The 20,933-nt window shown below is 40.6% G+C and overlaps 1 protein-coding gene across 1 annotated transcript; it reads left to right on the top strand.

The window, feature by feature from the left end:
• The first annotated feature begins 2,281 nt into the window (after window positions 1-2,281).
• CUNH6orf163 (chromosome unknown C6orf163 homolog) lies at window positions 2,282-18,416 on the top strand. The gene is made up of 5 exons (XM_036249461.1): window positions 2,282-2,429; window positions 5,665-5,759; window positions 7,097-7,204; window positions 12,169-12,371; window positions 17,919-18,416. Exons 1-5 carry the CDS (start codon window positions 2,282-2,284, stop codon window positions 18,337-18,339), a joined length of 975 nt encoding a protein of 324 aa, XP_036105354.1. The 3' UTR covers window positions 18,340-18,416.
• Window positions 18,417-20,933: the final 2,517 nt, after the last annotated feature.

Genomic DNA, 20,933 nt, shown 5'->3' with positions numbered 1-20,933 from the left:
AGCGGTTAGAGCATCAGCCTGTGGTTCAGAGAGACCTAGGTTCAGTTCCCGCTAAGGACACGTGCCTTGGTTGCAGTTTGTTCCTGGCCCTGGCTGGGTTATGCGGGAGGCAGCCACTTGATGTGTCCCTTTCACATCGATGTTTCTCTCTCTCTCCCTCCCATTCTATCTGAACAAAAAATGGAAAAAATGTCCTCGGGTGAGGATAAAAAATACACACACACACACATTTAGTATCATCCCATTATCACCTTTTAGAATTATTCTAGTATTCTACAAAAGAAGTTGATATTTGGTGGGGGAGATATTGGTTAGGTGAACTATCAAGAGATTATCGCAGCACAGAAGGGTAGCAGGAACTGCGCAGAGTGCAGCCTTCAGCCATGTGACATCTCAGTGAATGAACCAGGGTAGCAGTCGATTCGGTGAAGCGTGGGGCTGTGAAAGAAAAATAGTGGGAGGGAAAAATCACACTGAATTTTAGGAATGAGTGCCTAATATGATGCCTTTTAGAGTATGGTTACAGCTATGGCATAGTCTGTGTGTGTGGAGTATAAAAACTGGCCGCCCATCCAGTGCGGCTCAGTGGATTGAGCTTTGTCCCCTGGACTGAGAGGTCCTGGTTTGATTCCTGGTCAGGTCACTTGCCAGGGTTTCGGGCTCGATCCCCAGTGGGGGGCGTGCAGGAGGCAGCTGATCGATTTGTATCTCTCATATTGATGTTATCTCTCCCTCTCTCTCTAAAAAGTCAATTAAAAATATTTTTAAATAATTAAAAAAAAAAGACTGCCTGGCTGTGTGTTGATGTTTTTATTCATTCTCTAAGGGAAATTGCCACCTTGACAAAGTCAGTTGTGTTTAAGAGGGGATGGTCAGGGCATGGTATTGACATTTTGGAGTGTGGGTTCAAGTAGTTAAAGGAAGGTCTTTTAATGTGGGACTCTGGCTGAGACTGAGCAAAACTCGGTAACAGATTAGGTCTTGAAGCAAATCTTAATAAGTAGACTATTGATTGATAAGCAGCAAGAGACCTTTTTGTCCAGGGAGTCATTCTGTTCTGATAGCGGAGCTATTTGCCCTGAGGAGCAAACTGTTCAATTGATAAACTGGTTTTCAAGAATTTCCCGAAGCAAACAGTTAAATTATTTATTGGTTTATAGACTTATATTTCATAGGGTAACCAATCTGTCCCAGTTTGTCAGGCACTAGGAGAGTTCTTGGGATGTAAGGTTTTCCCATTTTAAAAAAGGACAATAAATTATTTAACTGTGATTTTTAAAACCAGACCTAGTCATTTTGAGTGCTGACTTAATGAAAGTAATTTTTTCTTTAAACTGCTGTGATATTTCCCAGTTTTATTGCCATGGCATCAAAACCACATTTATAGATAACCTGGAAAAAAAATTAAACTCCTCCTTTGCTGGCCTAAAAAGAAGAAATTCCTTAAATAAACCATTTAAAACAAAATGTGGTGGGCTGAATAATGCTCCCATTCCCCACCCCACCTCCAAAGATGTTCGCGTCCTAATCCCTGGAACCTGTGAATCTGTTACCTTGTATGGCAACAGGGACTTTGCAGATATGATTAAGATAAGGATTTTGAGATGTGGAAATTATCCTTTATTTTCTGGGTAGGCTTGACAGAATCGCAGAGACCCTTGAGGTCCTTACAAGAGGGCAGAGGATCGGAGGAAGAAGCCATGTCACCATGCAGGCAGGAGAGAAAGGCTACATGATGCGGGGCCGTGAGCCACGGAATGTATGTGGCCGATAGAAGTTGGAAAAGGCAAGGAAATAGTCTCCCCTCAGGCCCTGCTGACACCTTAATTTTAGGCCCCTACGACTCACTTTGGACTTCTGACCTGCAGAACTGCAAGAGAATAAATCTATGTTGTTTTAAACCACTATGTGGTAAGTTGTTACATCAGCGATAAGAAACTAATACAGAAAGTATGTGGGGAAGAAATGGCTGTACCATGCTATACTTTTGTCATTTCTAGTTGCTTTTATGAGCAAAGCTTGTCTTCCCTAGCAACAGTTGCTAAGTAAGTTAACAATTTAATGCTAGTGTCCAGGAGGGAGCAGCTGCTTAAATCTTCCCAAACCCAGTGCCCATACCTTACATGAGAGGCTTTCAGTAACTTTCTTAGCATTAGGAGCATAACCACTACCTAATCATGGTGAATCAGATCTTTCTTACTGGCCTCTAGCATTATCCTAAAACCTTGAACCTCTCTAAACATCTAGCTTTTCTCAAAACAAAGACATCTGAAATTTAATTATGATCAGTAATTCAACTTACACCGACTTTGTTTGCTGTGCCGTTTGTAATAAAATAATTCCACCAGCACCTTTAGGGGAAATCTTCAAACAGATCCATGAATACAAGCCATTTAAGACTCGCTTTTACACTCATAGAGATATACTGGGTAAGTGACTTTGCTGTTTTCTTTTGTTCTAATGTTTCATAGCATTGTGTGTCTTTCTTCCTGTAATATACACTTTTATCAGCTTTTCTAATCAAAGTTGCTTGTCCTTCAGGGGTGTCTGTCATGAGAAATCCATCTTCTCCACTTAGCATTTGTGTGCCTTGGACAGGATACTTAGCCTCTTAGTCTGTGAACTTGTATGTAAATAGGGATGTTAATAAATATCTTGCAGGTTTATTATGAGGCTTTAAAGAAATACAGCGTTGGGCAAAAGTGGGTTTACAGTTGTGAGTATGTGAAATACTTTATTTTTGTATTTTTTTTTATTAATTATTGTGTTATTTTCCATATTAACAACTGTAAACTCACATTTGTCCCACCCTATATGTGTGCCTCTTATAATGCCTGGCACATAATAGTAAATGGGAACTCTTTATGCCTTGCCCACACTTGGGCACTTTCCGTACACACATGAGAGGAAATATCCTTAATTCCTCAATAAATGGGTGACAGAAACTACAACTATATTAGTAGCTAGTGACATGAATGTAGATCCATATAGATAATATGAGAATATTTACTACATATACACTTGTAATAAGCAAATCAAATTGTAATTAATAGGTTTCCTTCTTTCCTCATTCCCATCAGAGTTTTCAGTCTGACTTGGAACCTTAGAAATGTTTTCCTAAGGACTCTCAAAATATTCCTCTGATTATTTTTTCCCTCTAGCATGGTAAACTAGTGGTGATTTCATTTCACTCCTGATCTCTGAAAATAGAAAAGCTAGAGAATGGAGGGTGTTTTGAAAAAACTAAAATGTAAGGGGAGATCAAGTTGGAATCATCCTCTAAAAATATCAATACCAAAACTGATTTTAACTTTAATAAATGTTTAATATGACTCATTAACTATAATCTCTAAAACGACCTGACTTTTTACATCCAGGACAGTGGATATCTGTTCTTAGATAAGCTTTTATTGATTGATTCCTTATACCTTCTAGGATATTTGAATCCAAACATTAATTGGATAAATTAAATCTAACTCGTTAAAATTAATCTTTTATATTCAATGACCTGTATTTATTATTAACTATTTTAAGTAAAAAAAGTCAGTATTTTCTATTCTTTATAAGTAAATTCAAAGGCATGTTGAAATGTCTACATAAATGAGTATTGCATAGGGTTTTTACTACAAATATAGACTCAATGGATTTGAACTAATCCAACACAGACCCACTAAATTAGAATCTTTAGAATCAGGTCTCAGCATGTGTTGTTTTTATTTTATTTATTGACTGATTGATTTCAGAGGGGGAGAGAGGGAGAGCGAGAGAAACATCAATTTGTTATTCCACTTATTTATGCATTCATTGGTTGTTTTTATGTGTGCCCTGACTGGAGATTGAACCCAAAACCTTGGCATATCAGAATGATGCTCTAACCAACTGAGCTATCCGGCCAGGGCCTATTTTTAAAAATATTTTTACATATTTTAATAGCTTTTTATTTGGAAGTAGTTTAAGACCCACAAGTTTTAAATATAGGCCCTGGCCAGTTTGGCTCAGCGGTTAGAGTGTCAGCCTACAGTCCAGAGAGACCTGGGTTCAGTTCCGTCTGGGGCACGTACCTCGGTTGCAGTTTGTCCCTGGCCCTGGTTGGTCGTGCGGGTGGCAGCTACTCGATGTGTCCCTTTCTCGTCGATGTTTCTCTCTCTTCCCACTCTATCTGAACAAAAAATGGAAAAATGTCCTTAGGTGAGGATAAAAAAAAAAGAACAGACTTCCCATATACACCTTGTCCAGATTATTTTATTGAAATTTTATATAACGCTAGTACATTGTCAAAACTAGGAAATTGGTATTGGAACAGTACAATCAACTCAGGCACAGGCCTTATATGCGCCACCCCCACCCTCCGCTCCCTGTGCATCTGTGCACCTTGGTGAATAGTTTCAGGAAATTTATCACGTAGCTACCCTGAAGTGAGAGAGGAACGTTCTTGAGAGGAATGGGTCTTGTTACCAGAGGGAGAGAAGAGATGTTGGACAGGCAAATACCTGAGTCTGCAGTGTCTCATCTGTGCTTGTTGCCAAGCTAGGCCCGATGAGAGAGAACACTGCAGTGTAAGATGTGCTTTGTAATTTTAGGAAGTTGATCATCAAGACCTAATAACATGAAAAGTTAATAATTCAACAAATCTTAGATGTGAGGAATGAATGGAATAAAGAATAAACACTGTAGCCCGGCCAGTATGGCTCAGTGGATTGAGACTTATTTAGTTCCCATGGACCAAGAGGTCCCAGTTCAATTTCTGATCAGGGCGCATGCTGGGGTTTCAGGCTTGCTCCCCAGTAGGAGGTGTGCAGGAGGCAGCCAATCAATGTATTTCTCTCACATCGATATTTCTATCTCTCCCTTCCTCTCTCTCTCTCTAACAAAATTAATAAAAAAACATTTTTTAAAAAAGAATAAACACTGTAATAGTTTGGATTGGAGAGAAAGATCTCTGTGTGTGGTTTCAGCACTTATAGGGCTCATCATCCCTATACAGGTCATGGGTCACCACTGACAACACACTGTGGTGGGAGAAGATGAAGAAAACCCTGTATCCAGTGAGCTCAGGACTTGGCTCCAGGTCCATCTCTGTCCTTGGCTATCTGATATTGTGTGGGCCTCTAACCCCTAGGCTTTTATTTCCTTGATTGGGTAGGGAGGGTGTTATGGGAATATTATTTGGAAATTAAATTAGATTGTTGATGGAGAAGTGCTATAAACTACCACCCCTTAACTCACTCCACAACTGAAGCAGCTAAACCCAAGAAATGTTACACACTAAGGGAAGGCATGTAAAGTATTAAAGCATTCTGCTACCACTGGGTGGGTGGGGGTAACACCAACACCCAGATAGGAGCAGGGAGAAAGGAGCTAGAATATGCACTTACTATTCTACTTTGGGAGCACAAAATGTGCTCTTTCCTGCCCCCTTACTTCCCTGTTGCCCACCTGCTGGACTTGCATCACATCACTGATTCCATCAGGCCTGACGGTGCTGTGCATGCCCTCCTAACCAACTGGGAAACAACTTACCCCTTTCACTGTTATCTTTATAGAGAAGATTATCACCTAAAATGATGTATATCTCTTCGATGACTAATAAATGACTAGATCATAGTAAAATGGGAATCCAAGAAACATCTGTGAACACGTGATTATTTCTCTTCAAATACACAGACATTGGGGCAGATATTTTGAATAAAGAAGAACTATTTCAAGAGGCTATACTCAAAGAACGTATTGAAAAAGCAAAAGCGGATGTGTGGGCTAAGGTAAAAAGCTACTAATCAAGCTAAATGCACCTTTCTTTCACTGTTTGGATTTGTTCAAAATAATATAGTCAGGTAGAACTGATGTTGAATCCTGGCTACCTGTGGAACCTTGGGCAAGGTCTTCAACTCTATAGTCTTGGCTTCTTCAAATGTAAAAGAAGAACCATAATACCCCCTTTATAGGATGGTCAAGAGGCAAATGAAATAATGTCACTGGTACACAGTAGGTGATTACTAAGAAGCAGGCATCATCAAGAGCTTCATTCCTTCTAAGTTGCCCCTATGTCTGGAATACTGCTGCTCTCTTGATTCTCATTGGATTAAAACTTAAAAGGAGACGTCCTTGTTTATTACTGCTTAATATCTAACATGTGAGACCATCCATTTGTGCAGTAACACGTGCCTGTTTTTTCAAATGCTTCATTATGGCTACTCTCCTTTTTACCTTTCTCCTTGCTCTCCTTGTCCATGTGACTGCTGAGGGTTGTAGGGGCCATTTGAGTATGTTGGGGCTCACAATTAGATCCCAGACACTTAACAGAAGCAACATCTCAATCATCCAGCCCCTACTTCTTCCAGTCATAGACAGAATGACAGAATGACTTCCTAAAGAGAATTAATGCTCCTTGAGAGCAGGAGAAGCCACCGTGCTTAGAATGCTATTTCTCAGTTTCCTTATAAAATAGTTATCATGGCAGAAAGTGTTGGAATTGTCCAACATTGGTGCCAGTAAAAGCTCAGTATGAAACTGTGCAAGTCCAAAATGCTTCAGTGCAAAGGGCAATATATGTAACATCTTAGTAGTCATCTGTTTTTATCAATGGTAATAAAATTTAATTGATTGTGAATAATTAATTATAAACCCTGATACAAGGGCATGCTTTTGTGGGTAATCTGCAATTTCAATATAAGTAATCTAATATTCTGGGCATGCTCTTAAAATAAAATTATAAATTCTTTCTGAAGACCTGATGCAGGGGATCTGGGATGGTACTCAGTCCCCCTTCTCAGTAATTTCTAGCTTGGTGCATCTTTCCACTTCTCTGTATTTTTCAGATTTTCTGCAATGAGCACACATTACTTTTATAGTCAAAATAAGCAAGAAATAGAGAGACGAAGAAAAACAGCCCCAAGCCTCCAGCACAGCTCTCTAGCAATTCCTCAACTGCGACATTAGTCATGGGTTGGCGCATGTGGGCATCTGGCTGAGGCAGCGAGTCTAGGGGAGGTTTGAGATGGGTACGGAGCAAGTCATTTGAGGCCCCATGGTGCTTGCTAATTTTCAGTAAACATAAAAACGTGACATTAATAAATTAATGGACTCTTTTCTTTCAAAGGCCGATGAACTCCAAAAACAAGCAGTGGAGAAAGCACTCGAAGAAGCAAATGACAGACATAAGATTAAAATTCAGATTCTGGAAGAGGAACATCAAAAACATTTAAAGGTTTTTATAGTGGCTGGTTTGTTGTCTTTTAAAAGGTTACTAGAAAGCTCGGGCAAGGGAATAAGTGAAAAGCAATAATGTGTAAGGGGTAGATGGGTGTTTCTGGGGGAAGGTTGGGAGACCCAGGAAGGTCACAGAGAGATGATGAATACTCAGCAGGTGCAGGAGAGCCCCATGGGCTCTGACGTAACTAATCTAAACCTTAGAGGCTCCAAGGCCTGAAAGAGCCACATCTGCCTGCCTGACCCACATCTCTCACCACTTGTCCTCTTTCCCTCCTCCCACTGCCCTTTGCTGGGTCCTTGGACCTGAATGCACCACCGTGTGCCTTCTTACCTGAGTGTCTTTGCCAGAATGTTCTCTGCATGCTCAGATTTAGCTCGAACATCACTCACAAGAAGCTTTACCTGACCATACACTGTTCTTGACTCCCCGTCTGCTTTCACAGTAGTCCCCACCCATCACAGTTGTCGTGAGATTGTGTGACCGCTGGTTTGGTGTTGGGTCCCCACGTGACTGCAGCCTCCGTGAGGGCACATCGGTCTCCTTACTATAATCTAGCCCAGCATTCAGCGCAGTGCCTCAATTTAGCAAGTGCGCAAAGAGGTTAAACAAAGGAAGTGGGCTGTCTCCTTCCCCTGGGCTCTGGTTTCCTCCTTTTACTGAAGTCTGCATTTCCTGCAGTGCAAGGGGGAGCCCGGAGCTGTTTGTCAGGCATTTCCTTCCAGACCAGAGGTCATACAGTGAGGGGTACTCTTTCTCGCTTGTTCAGGTCCAGGAGTGCAGGTAGTTGTGGACGTTCCAGGCAGAGGCCCAGGGACTCATTATTTAGTTCAGTGCCTCAGCTACAAAACCTGCTGGAAGGAAAGGGTATGTTGGCCACAGGAGGGACAGGCCAGGACACAGTGCAGATGTATTCATTCGTGGGCAGAGGCTAGAGGGAGAGAGGCAGAATTCTGGTTTCAGGTTTTGCCTAATTTAATAAGAACATAACTAATGCCCGGCTGGTGTAGCTCAGTGGATTGGGCATGGTCCTATGGACTGAGAGGTCCCGGTTGGATTCCTGGTCAGGGCACATGCCTGGGTTGCAGGCTCGATCCCCAGTGGGGGGTGTGCAGGAGGTAGCTGATAGATGTTTTTCTCTCACATCAGTGTTTCTCTCTCTCTATCTACCTTCTTCTCTCTCTAAAAGTTCAATAATAATAATAATAATAATAATAATAATAATAAAAGAACATAACTAATGAGTTTGGGACACTGGGCCCATTTATTCATTGTTTCGGCAGTGAGCACCGACCTTAAATCAGATCTGTACTAGGTGAGATTAAACGAACTGTTCTTGTCCTCAGAAAACTTGCCGGGAGGAGAGGCAGTTCCGCTCCGTGGTTCCTAAAGGGCCCTGGGACCCTCCCTGCTTGGCACCAGTGGCCAGGGTCCCTGAGGAGTTGGGTGCTCGTGGCCCACTGCTCCTCCCCTATTTCAGTTCAAAGTGTGGAGCATTTATAGCATGTGTCGGAAGGCCCGCGTTTCAGCTGGCATGTCCAGTATGGCCACACTGGCTCTTAAAGTACTGAAATACTTCCCTGTCAGTTGATGAACACCCAAACCCACTCATACCTCGGTCACCCTGGTTGTTCCCCACCTGGCCCTTGGATCTCCCCCAATCCAGCAAGTTAAAGGGGCAACACTTTAAATTGGTAGGTGCACGAGGACCCTGCCCCAGGCTTGCAGTGAGTGGAGGCACATTTGGCCTATCACTCCTGGCATTTGGTTGTAGAGACACAACGATAAATGTGATGCCTGTTTCAAGGAGCTCACCGCCTAGTCTTTCTTGAAGTATTTTATTGTACCCCATATAGCCTTTGGGTAGGGTTAATACACTTCATATTAAAATAGAAGTTCAAAGAACATTTAAAAGGGAAAAGTTAGAGAGAGGTTGACTTTTCTAAACTATTTGTCTAGGGTTTGGGAGTTTACATTTGTACTGCTGTCTCAGGGAGTTTTTTAATATAATGAAGGAGTGGTTTGTCTAAGAGGGATGTGTAGGGTTATGTAAGCTGTCATAGACATCAGTACTCAGGAGGTGTCCATGAACCCCCTGCCTTAGAATCGACTCACCTGACAGATTCCCAGGCCCTCCTGACCTCAGAGTCACTGGTCGTGTTTTGAACCAGCAGCCTATATAATTCTCGCATATTAAAATTTGAGATTACCAATAAATAGAGCAGAAAATCAAGTTCTTTAGAACTAAGTACCATTAAAATTCTTACCTGTAGAGACCACCAGATATTGCTGTAATCTGATGTAAAGGATTGGGGGTAAGTCTCAAATGCTTGATGTTAAATAAAAAATAAAACTTCAAGATCTTATCTCATGGAGATAGTATTTTGAAAAAGTGTTTCTATTCTCTTATTTAAATACAATATTAAAGAGTAAATGAGAAAATGGGAGCCAACAGAAAAGAAGAAAAGAAAAATTCGAGTAAGAATTTTAATGAAGTCTGGTACATTTAAAAGTAAAAAATGTTAGTGCGCCATGAAGTCCTGTGCTTTAACACTGATTGGGCCCCACGCTTCCTGGCAGTCTGTGTGCGGAAGAAAATGCCATGAATCACCACATCTGTGAGGTAAAAAGAAATCGGGTACTCAGAGAGGCCCAGATAGTTCCACATGTGATACCTAAGAGAGACTTTTTTGGAGGGAGACGTTGTGTTATGTGTTTGTCAAATATCTGTGCAGGAAACATGATGGATTTCTCAAAATTATAATATCTCTTATCTTTAAATGCCCTCAAAATGCATTTTGGTGAAAGTACTTTAATCAGAGGACTTTCCATTGAGTAAGAACAGTGCCAAACAGTAGGTTCTTGAATTATTTTTGTAACTTTAAATATGAATTCCACATGCTATGTGAGGCAGTAAAATGATTTGGGTTTTACTAAATTATTATATGAAAGAGAGGCTGGGTTTAATTATCTGAATCCTAATTCAGAACCCAGCCAAAATAAAGGGCTGGGATGTCATTTTTAAATTCTATGATTCATATAGAAATGTGTGCTAATAACACCTAATCTGAGGCTCAATACTCAGCAATTTCAATTACTGAAAATATTATTTCAGGGAAAACCCAGAAATAATTTTAAATAGCCCCTAAGAAGTTCAATGAAGGCCTCTGATTATAAGATAGCCATTCAGGCTTATTACCCATAGCACAGCCTCTCTTTTTCCCACTCAAATGGTATTTACACTTTCTTGACAACCTGAACTCAACAGGCATGGTTTGTTTGCATTTATTAATCCAAAATAGATTAAATGCCAGAAACTAGAAATGACATAAAGGAGCTCACCAACACCAGTGAGAACAGAGAGTACCTAGCCCAATGACATGTGAAGAACAAGAAAAATTACAAAACTTCTATAGCAAATCTAAAAAAGCAAAGCAGTCTGGGGTAATATATAACAGAGACAAATAGCCCTATGAACTTGTACGATTACTAAGCACAGTATAAAGTATTTAGCCCAGTGCAATCATTCACCTCTATCTACTAGCCTGGAGCATCAAGAAATGTTCAGGTGTGCTCACTTGTATTTATGAAGTAAGGTCAGTGTTGAAGACATTTAGAAATATTTCCATTCAAAATATTTTATTATCAAAAAGTTCTGGTGCTTTAAGAGACAACGTATTTCTAAACAGCCAGTGTTTCCCAAAAAAGATTTTCTAACTATATGTACTAAGGCCACTCTGAAGAGATTCTTAAAGTTGATTTCTGTTGTCTTTTTCATAAAAAAAAGAAAAAAAATTGTTTTCACCCTTAGAATAGCCAAAATGATAAGTCGAAAACTTACTTTCTCTTGAAAAAGCTGAACTCTAATTAAATATTTTAATTGTTGGAAGGTTGCTTTCTGAAAAGCTAAAATGAGAGAGAGAGAGGGAGCTCACTGTAGTGCAATCTTACAAGACTACAGGATTTCTGGAATGAAAATAATTGCATGGATCTCTTGGAAAACATTGACATCATAGTCAGCAATGAAGTGAGAAGCTGGAGTCAAGGCTCCTGCTTTCTCTTCCTAGTTCATCCACTGACTCTCTATGTGAAATAATTTTTTTATCTTCTCTCATTATATCTACAATAAAGATTAAAATTTACCTTTAAATGAAAGTTTTGAAATTCCTAGCCAGAATTTATTGCTCCTGCATTTTTGTATGTATTTCTACTAAATCACTCATTGCATGATGAAGTTGTTGGTCTCGTCCACGAGTCCCAAGGAGGAGGATTCCAGCCTTGTCGTGTCTGTAGCATCTGGGCCCCGCAGAGCTCCTGGCACACTGAGGACGTAGCGGGCATTTCCAAAATGGTGGCAGGGTTCTCCTTGAGAGTCTGGTCTCCTGAAGTCCTGTTTGTACCTCCTCTGTTGACTTGGCCAAAGGCACCCACAGGTCCTTCTACCCCAGAGCAATGGAAGCTTGATCCTGTTCCCTTGGTGAACGAGACAGGCCCCTCAACACTAACGACCAGGGGACTGGCAGGCAGGTTCTGTGACTGCAGTAATGTTCAGCTGTTAGCTGCATGAGACACTCAGGAGGCATAGTTATTATTTCTGCCACTTCCCAGGACTTACTTCTTAAAGTAGAATCATACTATGTATTTCTAATTATGCACAAAGATAAAATGACATTGTAGAATATTTACATAATCAAGGAAATAAATAGCTCTAATTCAACTATTTTCCCTTTCTGCACATTCCTTTCCAAAACTGTCTATATAAGTCTTTATGCTATATGGTTTGCATGTTTCTGGTTTTACTTGGCGTCATACAAATGAAAGTTTTCTATGTTATACCCACTATTTTTTTTTAAGCCATCAGTGTTTGTAGGTACACATTTCATCAGGCTGTTGAGCTGTGATTTGAATAACTTCTTAGTGTGCATTTTTAGCTTCCAAACCTAGTTTTGTTGTTGCTTAAGGAAATGGCAGCTAAAACCAAGGAAGAGGTACATCGTGACATAGAAGACGGACTAAAGAGAGAAAACCTGGCCGCAGAACAACGTATGGTACATAGAATCCAAAGGATCATGATGGAGTGCCACAAGGAAAAGATCCAGGCTGTGGAGAAGGCCAGGGCTGAAGAGAGACGCATAGCCCAGAAAGCTATCCTGGCCCAGAGAAGGTATCCCAGAGAACACACTTGCAAATTAGTATCTTGCTCTGTCAAAGTCAACTTTGAGAAAAGGATAATATGAGGCACACAAGTGGATATTTCCCAGTTTTTGTGTTTTTACATTATGGAATATATCAAACAGAGAGAACAATATATAATGCATTGGAGAGAGAGGGGGGTGTTTTAAAAATAATAACATTACTCAAGGACCCACCACCCATCTAAAGGGGTTGGACGTTGGTAACACTTCTGAAGCTCCATGTGTTCTTCGTCAGTCACATTTCCTTCCTCTCAAAAAATAACTGCTGTCCTAAGTATTGCTTTTCATTCTGTATCCAGTTTTTTGTTGTTGTTAATCCTCACCTGAGGATATTTTTTTTCCATTGATTTTCAGAGAGAGTGGAAAAGGGGGTGGGGGGAGAGAAAGAAGCATCGATGTGAGAGGGACACATCCATCGGTTGCTTCCCACACAACCCCTACTGGGCCCAGGGATTGAACCTGCAACCCAGGTACGTGCCCCTGACCAGAACTGAACTGGTGACCCTTCTGTCCAAGGGCCTATGCTCTAACCACTGAGACAGACTTGTCAGGGCTGTATCCAGTTTTAAGAGGCTGAGGAGAGGAATTAAGAAAGATGTTTTCCGCAAACACATAAAAGTCAATCTTTACATTTTTTAGCCTATAACACACACTATTGTGGATGTGTGACTTTTGGTCTTTTTCTTATTGCACAAGTAGTATGTGTTGTAAATGAAATTGACATTATGAAAATATATAGAGCAAATTTCTAAGTCCTGACTCACTGGTTCTCTACCCTTCCCTGTCAGCCAGAGACAACAATTTTAAATAATGGGGTCTGTATCTTTTCATGCCCTTCTGATGTATTTGCAACCTTATATATGTGCACAATCACACATAGTTTTTACATAAATCACAGATGTATTTTTTTAAGAATACCAAAGTAACCATTTTTATGTATGTAATGAACATTTGATGGAATTAGCTAATTTTAACAAGACAGCAGTGATTATCAGGACCAAGAGAAAACCACAGTTTCTGCATGTTAAATGACCTGCCTAAGTCTGTAGCACCAGAACGAGACTAAAACCTCTGTATTTGGCCTCCTAGTCTAGAACTAATCTCTTTTGCTTTGCTTCTTGAGTTAAACAAATTGATTTTTATATAACTAACAGGTAAAATCTTTCTTGTTAGGACTGTTTAGAACAAAGCCAAAGGTTAAAATCCTGTAGGATTCTCACTTTGCAGGTAAATAAGAACGAGGGCTGCAGCTGTGGCCGTTTCAGTGGTACCTCTCTTCTTGCATGGGTGATAAATCATTGTTGAGATAGAAGAGGAAGGTGAAAGAGGATTTCAGGGGAAAGTTAGAGAGGGTGGTAACTCCCAAATGAGTGTGGCCCAAATGCAGTGGACAGTGGTCTCCTCCCCTCCCTGCTCCTCCCCAGCCTCCATCTGCAGGAGCTCTGCCCATCCTGTAGGACCAGTGGGCTCACTCCTCACACACCTGCAGCTTCTGCTCCTTCCCTCACTGTGTTGCTCTCGCCCCTCACCCCCATTTTCTCTGTGAGGTTTGAATGAAAGATTTTCAGTGGCCCCCTTTTATTGAATCAGTTGACTACAGTTAGGGAACTTCCATGCCTGTGGTTTAAGTGTATCCAACTGGAATGTCCATTTTGTTCATTGATGTGTTCCAAATGCCTGGAAGAGAGCCTGACTATGATAGACATTCTTTAGATATTTATTAACAAAGGTTCAAATTTGTTCCAGTCAGGTGAACCCACGTGCAGCACACCAGATCTTATTTCTAGACATTGTGAGATTCCAGTGTTCTTTGGAGCATTTGCAGAAACTAATATATACAGAAGGACCACTGTTTAGAATTCCACCTGTAGACCTTTTATTTGGCTATAAAATTTCATTTAAGACTTAAGGATTCAGAACTCTTACATATTATGACAAATCTATTAAATACACAGAAAACTTTTTTATGGATTGAGGTGATTAGATTCTAAACAGATTATCTAGGAGATATACTCTTTCAGAAGTTTTTTTGTTTAAACAAAGAAACATCTTTGCTTGGAAAGGTTCTATACAAAGAAGTATAGACATTCACTTCACTTTGGGAGGGGTGTTGGAGGTCATCAGGTTGACCTGCCATCCATCCCTCCTGCTGGATGCCTGCCAAGATTGTTGAGTCTCCTAAGTACCTTCCGCGACAGGAGCTTCATGGCTGGTTGAGGTGATTCAAATGTGGAACACCTCTACCTGTCATGTGCTTCTTAAAGTGGATCCAAAATATACTATCTGTCCTCTGTGCACAGTGGTCCCTCAGATATTTGAGGAGAGATGTTGTCCAAGCTTTAGTGTGAAGGGAAGGAAAAACAAGTAAGTACTAGTAAACCAGTTGCTTCAGTCCTTCATATGATATGATTTCTAGGCCCATTTTGGGGGGTGGCGGAATATGGATAATTTGTATAAATCAAAAAATATTTTAGATATACCACAAGAATTTTCTATTTTCTTATGGTATTTTGCTTATGCTGAGAATCCTTTTTAAGCATGAATCTTTTAGGCTTTTGTAATGCTCTAATTTAGCTGTTTTAAAATTTGGTGTTATTTGGCACAAAAAATATTGGGAACTACATCTGTATTACCCTTTTATTCACTCACACACTGTTGATTGCCTGTTTTACACACACTGGGCACCATGCCAGGCGGGGGAGCTGTAAAGATGAATGGGTACTCCAGGCCATCTGCCACCACTCTCTCCATGCCCTGCACCCACTTTCCTCTTGGCTTCAATCCCATGAGTTCAAAGAAATCATCAGAATCAAGGTCAGAGACATCTTGACTTTAAACCAAAAGGAGTGAATCTCAAAGGGTCAAAAATTCAGGCTGTAAGGCAGGCTAGAAAAAGTTGGAAAGGACATTCAAAAAAAAAAAAACCAGATCCTCTTAGCAAGAACAGATTTTGATAGCAAGGTGTTTAAAGGGGGTCATATCGTGGAGGGTAGGTGTTGGAGTCATCTAAGATGCACTTCATTTGAGCAGTTTTACCTGGGATCACCTCTGGTAGAGCCTTCTAGTCAGCCCCATAGCTCCTCTGTATGGGCCAGGAGAAAGCCAGGCCAACCTGGCAGGAAGCCCACACCTGCTTGTGACAGCCGTGGTCCTGCAGAAGGAGCACAACTTCCTCGGGAATCTGGGGCTGGCTCGTGGAAGTTCCTTCCTCCGAGCCCCAGGGGCCTGGCCATTACCTTCACAGTCTCACCACCACACTTCATGCAGATTTCATGAAGCATCAGACAGAGCCTGAGGGTGTGCAGACAGGTTAACCAGAGGATGCACTCTCCCAGCTCTGTTCACGCTGTCCCTCCTGTCCATGGCACCTCCGTTCTCCTGTGACCCAGGCTGAGAATCGGCAAGTTGGTTCTGATTCCTCTTCTTTCTGCCCCCACCACCCCCTAGCAGACATAAATCCTGGCACTTACTCTGTGTAATATTTCTTGGATTTATCTCTTTCTATTCCTTCCCTTTCATCATCATTTCAGACCCTAATCTTTGCACACCCAGGATATTACAAAACAGTATAAATTGGTCTTTTTACTTTAGCCCACTAAGATTTGATTTACCTAATATTGCCAGAAAAACAATTCTAAAACATTATTATTATGGTATTTCTGCCCCTCTCCATAAAGAATTTATAGTGGCCTCTTACATGATTGAAGCAGGTAGTCGTGAAAGCAGGGACTGTCCCACATCCTCAGTTGTGTGACATTGAACAATAACTAAATCTCTAATTTTCTCACCTGTTACATGGGACTAATAAGAGGTAATAAATAAAAGTCATACCAGCTTCATGGGTTACTGTTAACATTAAATGGGATGGAATGCATGTAAAATGCTTAGCATCATCCCTGGAACACAGTAAGTACTCAATTAATGTTAATCCTTGTAATGAATAATGGATATAGCCCAGCTGGAGGGAAAAGGAAGGAGAGAAAGAGCATGGCAGCTAGAGGGCTAAAGACACATGTTTACCTCAAGACTGGGGAAGTCTGTCAGGTCTGAGAGTCAGGTTGAAAGAATCAGAGACAAGGAGAGAATTGCATTTGCAAGACAGAATTTAGAAGAAAGGAGGTGGCAAATCTTGGAAAGACTATTTAGAGTAGGAGGCAGAGGGGGAGAGTTTTTATTAACAACTATAAATATTTAAATCCAACACCTGTAGGTTTTTTTACATTCTCAAATATTTTGAGGTTCAACCAAGCCAGGTTAACCAGAGATGTCCATCAAGGTGCATCACAGTGGCCGGGAGCTACTGGACTCAGACTGCCTGGGTTGCAGTGCTCATTTTGCTGCTTTGACTAATTAAGTGAAATTGGGAGGTTACTGATTTCTCTGAGCCTGTTTCCTGATCAGTGAGATCAGCATCATAATAGGCCCACCTCATGGAGTTGTTTTGAGGAATCATTAACTTAATATATATGCACAGGATGCTCATTAACCTGCCTGGCACATGGTAAGAATTCAATACAGTTGGCTGCTATAAATTACATGTAATGACATACACTGTAACCACAGGTCTGTGAACTCATTCAGCAGTGGTTCTCAAATTGTGGTCCCTGGATCCTTTTGGAGGTGTCCATGAGGTCAGAGCCATTTTCTCAATAATACCAAGATGTTATTTACCTTTTTATTCTCATTATCTCATGAATATATAGTGGCATTTTCCAGAATCTTATGATGTGTGATATCACAATAGATTGAAATAATATGAAAATCCAGCTTTTTATCTATTAAGCCAGACAGTAAAGAGCTTTGCAAAAAATGTAAAATTATGCCACTTTTCTTGCTAAAAGTATTTTTGATTTGAAAAAATTTTTTTTCATAAACGTCATGTTAATAATAAATGGACTTACTGATGCTTTATATAAATTTATAAATATTTTTGTCTTACTCTTAATTTCTAATACTGTTAGTGTCACTAGATATAACCCATATAAACAAAAGTTACTTGGGTTCCTCAGTCTTTTTAAGAGCAAAAAGAGGTCTCAAGACCAAAAGGTTTGAGTCAGCTGTCATAGAGTATTGCTCAAACAAAATCAAAATGAGAGCTAACCCTCACCTGTGAGTACAAAGGATTTTTCCCCTCTGGCTAAAGGTAAGTAGCTGGATTGATATACAGAAATATTTTATCTAGGGTTTTGGAACTCTGACCCGGTTTATTCATTTTGAATTACATTGCATTCATATTTTTCTGACCAAGGTGGATCAGGTTCCTAAAGTGACTGTCAGACACTAGACTGGTGCCTTCTCCTTAGCCCGTAGTGGGGACAAACTCCCTGCTCTGAAAAATGTTCTTTGATGGTTAACAGATAGTGGAGACCAGAAGCGCATCTCTGCCAGCCTGTCTCAGCCTCGTGTCTCACCTAAACAATGCAATGAATTCTCATACTTCTGTGCTGAAAGACAAAAATCTTTCTATTTTTAGTGGCTAATCTACCTAACTTATAAACCCATATTATCTTTTGTAGCAAGGCCATGGAGGAATTTATGAATACTGGCGTGACCATTGCTAAGGATCAGAAGAAGAATATGGACCAATTGATAAAGGAAAAAGAGCAGGAAATGAACATCTACTATTGCATGGCTCAGAGGCAGCGGCAGGAGGAAGTTCATGAAGTGCTTCAAGAAGCAGAGAAAACACATCAGGTCACACTTGAGAATGTGATGGATAAACTGGTTAACACTCAGGGGGAGCTGCTGTCCGTAGCAAAACAACTGGAAATTATGACAAATTGGAAAGATTTCCTGGAGGAGGAATTACAAGAAACAAGAATGGCATTTCAAAAATACATCAATTATACATTTCCTAACCTTTCACCAGGACATGCAGATTTTATTCTGCCAGAAAGAAAGAAAATGCCTTCCAATTTTATCATACAGAAGAACTAAACAACATTTCATTAGAAGTCGTCAACTGAAATTTCACTACAAAAGACCTTGTTCCAAAGACTAAATAAATTCACTCATAAACTATTTATTAATCCCTGGTTATTTGCAGGGCACTATTGGGCTGTGAGCATTGTGATGGAAAACCAGAATATTCAAAAGCACATTCTGGGCTTTGGTGAGTTCCAAGTATAATTGAGGAAAGAGAAAAGAGGGATCAAAACTGAGTAGGAAGGAAAAAGTTTTCTTGGAAGAAGTCTAAACAAACTTCTGTATGTGGCTTTATTCATGTTTTCATCAAATAACTGTGTTAGTGTTTGCTGAAGTTGAAAACAAGTAAAGGGACACGTTTTTAGATCATTCCTGTTGTTGAGAAGTGTGTTAACTTCCGGTAGAGAGACTACTTAGTGAACTGCAGTAGCATTGTAGGAAAAAAAGCAATTTCCCTCAAATTCAAATGGATAACATTTAAATTCTGGGAACCCTGTATAAAATAATTTAGAAAGGACTCACTTATATTTGCCAGTTGTGAAAACTATGTCTTTAGAGGACAGACTCCTTCCTTAGGGATGAAGAGGCCTCTTGTGTTTATACCCAAGCCCAGGAGTTCTTTGAATTTATATCCTTTGGGTCAAAATGCAGAAAACTGTTAAGTACCACAATACTCAGCACCAACACATGTCAATATCTATTAAACTAAAGTGGAAGAAAATCCAAGCTCTAAAGACTTCTCCCAAAATCTATCCACTCTAATGTAACATCCTTAAATTATTCATCACCAACCTATATTGGTGGCTATAAAATTAATAACTTGGAAAGCAGTTTCCAGTAAATTAAAAGTCTCAAGCGAGACGTAGGGGATTTGTTTCCATTGACCAGTCTGGGATGTTTTAATGGGAAAAGCAGCAATTTGTTTACAGTTGTGTGATGGACTACTCTCTTCGGCATTTAGCTCTCTGGCCCTGCAGGATGCTGCAGGCCATACTGACTGATTGCCTAGGAGCTGGAAGTAATGTTTCCATAGTACTTTACATGGCTTTTGTGTTTTGTTTTGTTTTTTAAGTTGGATTTTATTTATTTAGATTCTCACTCAAGGATATTTTCCCATTTATTTTTAGACAGAGTGGGAAAGAGAGAGAAACATAGATGTGAGAAAGACACATCGAATGGTTGCCTCCCACATGACCCTGACCAGGACCAGGGACTGAACTACAACTGAGGTACATGCCCTTGACTGGAATCAAACCCGCAACTCTTTGGTCCACGGGCAGATTCTCTAACCACTGAGCCAAACCGGCCAGGGCTATACTGGTTGTTTCTTCATGTGCATTCTTCTCACAACAATTTATGAAATGGAATAGCGGTGGTTGTTATCCCATTGTTTATAGATGATAAAATAAAAATTATTGAAAGTAATTATTACTATCCCCAATTTATGAGAAAAAGAAGCCAAGGCTTAGGGTGGTTTAATAACTTGCCCCCAGGGCACACAGCTAGTGACAGAACCAGAGTTTAAAATATTACAAGGCACAGGCCGCCAGCTGCATGGCCGAGGAGTGCCAGCCTGTGCCAGGAGCACGCACACAAGTGGGCTCATTCGTTTTCACAGCAGTTTGTGAGGCAGCAACCATTGCCATGGGCACAGAGTGTTATGTCAAAGGTATTTCCTGGCCCTGGAGTTTGTTGTATTATTGGAATAATTGACTAAAATTAAAAGATGCCTTACCCTGGCCAGGTAGCTCAATTGGTTAGTGGTGTCTTTTTTTTTTTAATCCTCACCCGAGGACATTTCTCCATATTTTGTTCAGATAGAGTGGGAGGGAGAGAGAGAGAGAGCAACATCGATGTGAAAGGGACACATCGAGTGGTTGCCACCTGCACAACCCAACCAGGGCCGGGGAGAAACTGCAACTGAGGTACGTGCCCCTAGCGGGAACCGAACCTGGGTCTCTCTGGACCGCAGGCCAACACTCCAACCGCTGAGCCAGACTGGCCAGGGCTGGAGTGCTGTCTTGATATGCCAAAGTTGGGGGTTTCACCCCTGGTCAGGGCAAATACAAGAAGCAACCAATGAATGATGGATAGGTAGAACAAGAAATTAATGTCTCTCTCTCTCTCTCTCTCTCTCTCTCATCAATCAATAAAAACATTTTAGGATGTCCTTTTATATTTTTAAAATTTTATTTTTTTTATTTTTATGAATTTTTTAATTATTTTTTTGTTACAGATATTTTACCTTTTTACCCCATTGGCACCCCCCACCCCACCCCACCTCCACCCCGTCCCCGGCTTAGTTGTCCATGTCCATTGGTCATGCATACATGCATATAAGTTCTGTGGTTTATCTCTTCCCACCCCCCCACCCCCTCTTCTGAGGGATGTCAGTCTGTGCCCTACTTCCATGTTTCTGGGTCTACTGTATTCCTCAGACTGTTATGTTCATTATATTCCGTATATAAGTGAGATCATGTGGTATTTGTCTTTTTCTGCTTGGCTTCTTTCACTTAGGATAATACTTTCCAGGTCTCTCCATGTCGTCTCAAAGGATGAGAGATCTTTCTTTCTTACCGCTGCATAGTACTCCATTGTGTATACGT

The sequence above is a fragment of the Molossus molossus genome, unplaced genomic scaffold (genome assembly GCF_014108415.1).
Source record: "Molossus molossus isolate mMolMol1 unplaced genomic scaffold, mMolMol1.p scaffold_m16_p_8, whole genome shotgun sequence".
NCBI lineage: Eukaryota > Metazoa > Chordata > Mammalia > Chiroptera > Molossidae > Molossus > Molossus molossus.
Note: the sequence above shows the minus strand (reverse complement) of the source record. Positions and strands in the feature narration are given on the sequence as shown.